Raw genomic sequence first — 8,909 nt, 5'->3', positions numbered from 1 at the left:
ATGGCAGTCGATGCCACGTTGTACTTCCCGGGAACTAATGCTGTACTCTATTTAGAAAATAAAATACACATAAAAAAATTACAATTATTGGATAAGAGCGTAGAAAAATAGAAAATTATATAATGCAGTAAGCAGTTGCCTTCTTGTTTTCATGTCCGAATAAGAATTAGGTATTACAGTTTTATATGTGCATACAGTATAAAAGCCATTTGCAATTGCTTTATTCAGATTGAAAAGCACGTAATGAAAAATTACAATCTCGCTAACAAATTGATTATCAGTGCTTTATTAGAGAAATTTGAAATGGCTATACAGTGTGCTGCATGCTGTGTGCCTTTTTTTATATTTGCAAATGAACTAGACTATATCTAGTCATTTTATAAAGTGCAGACAAAAAAAAAAGTGGAACATCTAGACATAAATACAAGTGTTTGTTAAGATAATCGGATAGATGTCTGACTTAATTCACAACACAAAAATAAAATTAATGTGTTGCATGTTTAGATTCGATAGTTAGTGCCATAAAAATCTTTTTATTTATTTCCACTGTTTTGTTAGAAAATATCTTTATTTTTTTGTGTATAGCTGATGGATTGTCTAACTAAGTAGCTAACTGACTAACTGGACATGTTAAGTAAGTTACTATGTTTGTGCATGAAATCAAATCTAATCATAGATGTTTGTTATAAATTAACAACAAGTTGTCTTCCTCAAGTTACAAACAAATGCATTAATGAGCATAAGATTGCGCAGTGATAAGATGAAGCATGCATAAAAAGTTTTTGCAATCTCTTTTTTCATTTTCTCCTGCCATTTTTCATTATTTTATGTACATCTCTTGGTCAAATGTGAATTTTAACACTTGTTTTGTTATTTTTCTTTTCTTTACAGTCAGCATAGACCAGACTATAAAAATAAGTACATATTCATTATAAAAAGTTATAAAGATGAGTAACGAAAGACGTGGAACAAAGGCTTTGGAGTTATGGTGTCGTCGTATGGTTGAAGGTTACAATGTGCGAGTAGATAACATGACAACGTCATGGCGTGATGGATTGGCATTTTGTGCTTTGGTCAGCAAATGTTCCACACTCAAACAACTGCCAGATTTGATGTAAGTATTCATAATAGATATGCAGCGTATAAAATCAAAAAAAATGCCAAATGCCCACTTACATAATTAAATTTGATTCGATATGAATCGAATATAGTATAAAGCAATAATTTAAGATATACTATTCTCAATTCTTAAAATAGACTATTTAATGTGTTTTTAAACCGTGTCATGTCGCAACACGCTGAATTTTCAGTTAATTTAATTTTTTTTTTATAATATTTCTTATTTTCTTTCTCTCTCATACATGTCATGTCTATGAACAGCCATAATTTTTTGGCCTTCTTGCCATTTTATATATTTAAGAAAAAGGCACAGTCTATCTACCTTTCTATATTAATCGTTAGACATATAGTAGCCGTACTACTTAATAAGTAGGCAATAATAAAATTAATATTGACTTTTATTTATTTATTTACTCAACACACAAAATGTTTATTAGCACATACTTTTGTGAATCTATTAATGATGATGGGTTGAGTGTATGGAAATTTTTATGTCTAGTACATGTTTTAAGCACTTGAGATGTTAAGGTACAATCGCTTATGAATTTCAATATTTGCTGATATGCTGTTGATTTAATGAATTCCGCTAAAGTTAAACAGCGATAATCAAAGTCTAATAATTAAATTAAGATAACTTTTCAATGTTTACTCTTCAAAATCTTGAAATTGAATGAATTTATTATAAGTAAACAAGAAGGGCTTACAACTATGAAATATTTCAAATAATATTTTACCGTTAAAAATTCTTGTTCTAAATCACAATTACTCTAAATTCCCAGCAATTATTCAATATCTCAATCAATTAGGCTTCCAATTAACAAATCTCAAACTGTACATTCTAATATTCTAATTTTCAATAATCAATAGGACTTCAAAAGGCTAATTTAACATGAGATCAGTGTGGGTCTCCATTACCGTACAACAAAATTTGAAAGTATTCTTAATTATTGGTTCCATGAGCCGTCTGCTGCTCTATTTTTTCAAATTAAGTTCGTAATAATCACGATTTCATAATAAACTCTTACGTTGTAGCTGCTAATGACTCGCTTTCAATTAGATATTAATGTGTATCGAATTATAAAGTCCAAGAAGAAGTCAAAAAGTGAGATATTTTCAAAAAATAAAAAGTCACAACATCATCATTATCATGATTAAAAGTTGATCATCAATAGAAATATTTGGATTATGAAATTTTTATGAGTTTATCCACTTTTTGTGGCTCAACGTCTCTTTCTTTTGGTTGTTAAATTGACAAAAGACTTCTTTTGTAAAGCATTTCATCTAAACGTATTCCATGTCATAATGAAAATAATGACAAAAGAGTTTGAATTAAATAAGAGACGAATTTCGTGAGAAATTAGATGAAGCAAAGAGGGCTCGCGAACAATTTTAAGTTTGTTTCAATGTAAAAGGTGATGTTTGCGCTGCTTGAAGTCTCCTGTATTTATTTCTTCTTCTCGTTCTGTCTTTTTCTCCTCATATGTATGCTGATTAAATGAAATAAACAGCACGCAATAGAATTTTAAGTAGAATTTGTTTTGTACAGCCGTTCCTTTATTACACATTCAAAAGAAATGGTTCTTCACAAACGTTTTTAAATTAAGATTGAGATTAGGTTTCGTTAATAATAATTGAGAATTTAAATTTGAAAATAAAGGGAGTATTGAGATAGAATATCATAAAATAATGAATGAATGAATAGCCGGAGAAATGAACAAAGAATGGGAAGTGATCAAGGATTGAAAATAATATAAAATTCATGGGGATTTCTGTTGAAATTTACAATAGAAATCTTAGTTGATTACCGCCGATTGTATTGTTCGTGGTATAGCTATAATCTCCTTCTTTATCTTTAGTCCTACTGCCCTTAATTTACCATCTTATAATCCATCATCAGTTTTTACTTCTTTTTAATGCCAATGCTACAATGTACAGGTCCATTAAACAACCTAATGAGAAATAATTTAGCTAGAATTGAATCTAAGCAACAATCAAGTGACCTCGAACTCAAACAATTTTTTTTTTCTTTTCATACACAAACAACAATGATGGAAAATGATGATGAAGATCAAAGATCTGCGGTTTACTCATTTTTCAATTAAGCGTTCTTATTACTTCTCATACCATTTTGTTGTTATCTTTCACTCATCAATTTATAATTCAATTCATTTTCTATTATTCATTTTTTACAGACATTTCGATGAGCTAAAAAAGGAGGATATTTATCATAACAATGACCTCGCATTCCGTGTGGCCGAAGAATATTTGGGCATACCTGCACTCTTAGATCCAGCAGATATGGCAGCTTATGAGATTCCAGATAAATTAAGCATTCTCACATATTTATCTCAGTTTTATCAAGTCTTTGGTGCACAAGGTAAGTGAACTATTTGTTTGGTTCTTAAAGTTTTGGAAAATTTTGAAATTCTTTGTTTTCGTCAATTTTTTGAAATGGTTACTAAGATTTTGCAAGATTCTGATTGTTTTTGGTTGATATTTGATGGTTGCTCTGATTAAATCACTTGGAACTAGATTTTACTTAACAACAAGGCAACTTAGCTCAAATATTGACGTGAAAATCAAATTTTTAATGATTTTCGCAATGTTTTAAATTGCAAGGGGCTTAAAACTATAAAAAATTACAATTCAAAGGGAAATTCTTACGAATTTAATCATGCAACGATAATTTCAAATTCAACAAATCTGTTACGAATTCTAATCGAATGCTTATTAGACATTTCGTGTTCGTTTGTTGTCTGCAAGACAACTGCAAATTAATGCATTAAATGTCGTTCTATAGTCTGAAGATCAAGTCGTAAATTTTATGCCTCTTTCCATTTCTCACTTTTTATTTTTGTTTTGTTTTAAAAGCAGAAATAAGGAAAAATAATACGAAACGTTTTACTTATGTTACACAGTGAAGCGTTAAAAGGTAACATTGCATAATTTTGCTTCGTGTCGTGATTTCTTCATTTCTTTCTTTTTCCATCTTTTCTTTTTTGCCATTTTTTTCTCTATCCATCTTTATGCCTTAATATATATTATTGTCTGAAGTAACTTTTGGGTGCGAATAATGGAAAGAAAATGGGTAATATTTTTCATTAGTGACGATACTTGAAACCGAAAGTAAAAACTGTATAAAAATAAATTAGATATAATATATATTTCATAATATATGTGCGCTTGCTTATGCGATGCTTGTCGGAAAAATCGAATTAAATCATTAATATTAAAAATGCAATTTTGACGCTCCGATGAGTTGCAAAAAAGTACAAAAAAAAATCCATAAATTCGCTTTAAGTGGTTTTCAGTTTCAATTGTTGATGTGGGTAAATGTTAAAAAGCTTTTACTTTCGTTTATGTCGATTTTTAGATAATTTGTTGTGTTTTTGGGCGTGTACGATGAACCCAAAAAAAATAATAATATTAAACTATAACGGAAGTTAATCTCCATAAACGTCGAATTCAATTCCTTTCGCCAAAATTTCCACTCACAATAAATCCAAAAAAAATAAGACAAAAACAGCTGAGATTATAATAATGAGATAATATGAGCTTTATTTATGCTTATGTAACATATTATAAATCATATAAAAAAATTTTAATTTTATACACACGGGAACAAAAATGAATAAAAAAGAATTAAAGACAACATAATGGAGGAACATAACAATTGACTAAAGCCTACATTCTGAGACAATAAGTCACAGTCGTTGAATACGAACCCGAACGGCACATGTTGAAATGTTGGCATCACGACGACGAGACGTTAGTATACGAAATGTGTGAAATATACTAGCGTATACTTAGTGGTGAAATAGCATGAGTGGCCTAAATGGTAGAGCATTGGTCTTACGTGCTAAAGATCCTGGGTTCAATCCCAGGTCATGTCTAATTTTCGAAGTTCTTTTTCCATTTCACCGTTCTAGTTACGAAACTCGGTTCATGTGTTGTGTGCAGTTTTGAGGTCTTTGACACATTATGTGTCTCCACTGCTAGGTATACAAGGATATACTAGGATCTGGATGATTTTCTTTACGAAATCTTGCGCACACGAATTGTAACTGGGTAAATTGCAGGGTACATTAGGTCTTGACTTACTCGTGTCTCTGCAATGCCAAAGCTTGCTCGGATCAATATAAAATGTAGGTCTAAAGGATGTGTTACCACAGATTGTTAATCGCAATGCCTCCATGATGGCAACATCCCCCAATATGTGCCGATCGGGTGTACGAACGAGAGCGAAAATGTTTTTATGAGCAGCGAAAAAAATAAAATAAAAAATTCACACGAGTTCAATGAATTGCTGTAGACATTATTCGTATTGTACTCCTATACGTAAAGTTTAATTAACTTTATCAAAATTTTTAAATCTTTCACTCTCCGCAACAAATTTTTTACGTTTTCATTTTTTATTACTTATTATGTACTGGAAGGTGTGCTCCGGTATATTTACTGTGGCACTTAATGTTTCAGCATATTCATAATGTCTTACGAAATCATTAATATAAAAATAAGTTTATCATATTTGAGAGCCTCGGGTGGAATATTTTTTGTGTAATTTTTTTTATTGTTAATTCAATTTAATGAATTTGTTTTTAATTTTTTTTAAACAAGTTTACCTAATAATGGATTGTTGGTTTATTGCTTGGCATCTTATCAGCTTAAGAAATCTACGATTTTGGTTGAGCAATGATTCAATTGTGAAATATTTCAATTGAAATTTACGTTTTGAGCTTCCATTAATTTTTATGACTAAGGTTTTGAAAATAGATTGTGCTTAATTAAGTATGCAGGTCTAGTAATTATGATTAAACCAATGTTTAGCCATGAATTACAAGAATCTGAATAACCAAAGGTTAGGCAAAGGTCTAAGTCTTAGTCATAATCTTACAGATATTGTGAAAAAGTTTATTAACGTCTGGAAGAGTTTGAACTTGAATGGAATTTAGACTGAATGATCAAGGCACCCGAAAATATATCTTATGATCTTCTTTTCAGTATTAAGGAGCAACTCCGTGTCTCACCTTTAATACGACTATACAGCGGTATTTTAGCGAACACTGTTATAACGTTCATTTGAGATTTGAATATTATTCATTATTCATAGTTGAAAACCCCTTTTCTTTCAAAATGTCAGTATGTTTTAGAATTTCAAACAATAAACATCTTTATTATTAAATAAAGCCGTATGGCAATATTTCGGCAATATTTTGCTATTTGCGAGTGAAGTTGCTATAATTTCATCATCCTAGAATCATATACCAAGTAATTTTCAAGAATGTTGCATGAAATTCAAATTCTCATCAATTCAATTCAATTCAAAGCTCTTGAAATCATCATAAAAACAAACACAATTTCCAACTCAATTATTACAAAATCCCGAAAATTAGCTCAAACCAATTCACTAAATTAAAGAAAAATTTCAATATAAATTTGCAACATTAAAGTCTTAAGAGCTAAACTGAATAACATAATTTCTCAATCATCTCGTGTATGTATAAATTGTTTAAGAAATATTTCTTCTCGCTTCTCCTCACATGCATTTTTTTATATATACATTGTAATTCCAATGCCTTATTCAAAAGTTGCAATTACGTTTGGATATACATACGTACATAATTGTTATTATAAACGTCGATTAAAAGCATATTAACATGCAATAAAGCATTGAAGTTTTTAAAAAAAATGTTGAAATTATGAAATTGACCTATCATGATGATGATCATACATATTCGCCTTTATTTATATGTGATCGTTCAATCATTTCATTACCTAAGTTTGTAATGTTGTTTGTGTCATCATGTTGTGAACTTTTGCGTCGTATACAACAACAAACTGAATGTCTTGCACGTTTTAAGATTTATTGAATATTTATGTAATATCATTCATCGATGAATTGTCAATTTATTTTCGACTAAAAATCAAGAAGAAGAGGTTGAAAAAAAAGTGTGACAATCGAGCATGAAATTGATTTTTCTTTTGAGGTTTCTGTGACGGAAAGCTAAAAAATTGACATTGTAATTAACTCTGTAGTATTATTGACTAGATATAAAATTATTGCTTCATTGTTGTCATTCACCTCTCACCACAATATACAATTTACATTTAAAGTCTCCGTTTTTTTGTTGGTAGACATTGAGAGCATAATTTTGAAATTCGTTGGCAATTTAGTCTAGAATTGTTGTAAAACTAGTTGTGTGCTGCATAATCTTACGTCTCATATTTTGTAATGAAAATATAAAAAAATATAGCAACAACAACAAAATCACTGAAAAATATGGATTAAATTTACAAGTTCGAGCATATATGCAGACATTCTCTTTTGGTTTACTTTCAAAAATATATAAATATGATATATGCTAAGACACAATTGAAATTATGGGATCAAAAAATATGTAAGAGAATAAGAATTGGTGTAAGGGGTGGACACTGTGGTTGCAAGTATTATGAAGAATAGCTTTATATTCTTCAAATTCTTCTAAAGTTTGCGTTGAAACTAACCGATCGGCGTATATTCAATTATTGTGAGCACGATGACGAGGCGACAGCAGTTGCTTAGAACCAAATGGCAGTCAATTGGCAAATTCGAGGTTTTAGTCACTGGCTGCTGTTTGACTATAAAGCAAGATCAAGGCAAAGTAGACCTCGTCGTCTTGGATGCAACTTTTCAATATGTGGTGATCAAGCTCGATTCATTCAGAAAAGTTCATTAACGGAGTTAAGGTCAGGCACTCTATGTATGTATATTATCGATTTAGAGATCGGTATCTGAAAGGAATCGACCCAACATCCTCACAATAGTGAAGACTACAGATTTCCGGTCTGCCTAGGCAATCGACCATGGATGATTGTATCTCGCACTGGCAGATTTGCTTTGATAAAGCTCAAAAATCGAGTCTCAACTCTACTTCGACATCTCAGTTAGTAAGCAAAAGATACTTTATCTTTGCCCACGGTTGCAAAAATAGAGTGAAGGAATCTATTCAAATTCTGATTCAAATCCAACACCCAAGTGTCTAATCTTTGCAATAATTTAAACTTCACACTAATCTCTCATCGAAACAAACTCATTTATTTCTCATATTTCGAGACCATAGACATTTTTTGCCTGTCTAGAAAGAAAAATGTTTGGGTTTTTAGTCTTAAGAAACTATTGTTCAAGTATTGATCTGTGTGTGATTTTTCCTGCCTCATTGTCATATAGTGTTTCACAATTAAAAGGCATAAATTATTTATTCCTTTCAATATATTTTTTTTTCCTCATTTCAAATAATTCCTATTGAAATAAGAAACTAAGGTTTAATCGATTGCCAATGGTATTTTTTAATTTATTTATTTCAATAATATGATTTTTTTTTTAAATACAGTAAGTTTGGTTATTTTGCGCTTTAACAACAGTAATTGCTTTTAACAAATTTAATTAGCCTTTTTTCTTCATGTATATAAAGCTGCTGAGGCGTGCGCGAACCACTTGATATTGAGAATTATAGCTAAACATGATTTCTTCACTGCACCGTGATCAAATCATTTCCTATATTATCAGCAAATTAATTTTTTCTTTCTCTGTTTGTGTCTTTTAACTTCTTTTTTTACTTTTTTCATTATCAACTTTCGTTAAACTTCAAATAGACCTGGGGTGGGTAACCTTTTGTTTTTTGCTTTTGGTTTCGACATCGAGAAAGCAAAGTGCCATCACCTTGTTGGTGAGTCTCGACCGAAACCGAACACGGCAGACTTGAATACTTACTTAACTGGCTGGTCGTACAAATTAATTTTGATCCATGGCC

The 8,909-nt window shown here is 30.5% G+C and overlaps 1 protein-coding gene across 1 annotated transcript in view; it reads left to right on the top strand.

Annotated features, from left to right (window-relative positions):
* The first annotated feature begins 897 nt into the window (after nucleotides 1-897).
* Nucleotides 898-8,909, top strand: part of MICAL-like (protein) — a 28,558-nt gene continuing 20,546 nt past the window's right edge. Inside the window, exons 1-2 of the mRNA XM_070650025.1 lie at nucleotides 898-1,114; nucleotides 3,312-3,496. Coding sequence (XP_070506126.1) covers nucleotides 948-1,114; nucleotides 3,312-3,496 — 352 coding nt within the window. The 5' untranslated portion in view covers nucleotides 898-947. The remainder of the gene's footprint in view (nucleotides 1,115-3,311; nucleotides 3,497-8,909) is intronic.

The sequence above is a fragment of the Chironomus tepperi genome, unplaced genomic scaffold (genome assembly GCF_022539635.2).
Source record: "Chironomus tepperi strain 1889 unplaced genomic scaffold, CSIRO-AGI_Ctep_v1 contig_445, whole genome shotgun sequence".
In the NCBI taxonomy this organism is placed as follows: Eukaryota; Metazoa; Arthropoda; class Insecta; order Diptera; family Chironomidae; genus Chironomus; species Chironomus tepperi.
This window is presented reverse-complemented; position numbering and strand designations above follow the sequence as displayed.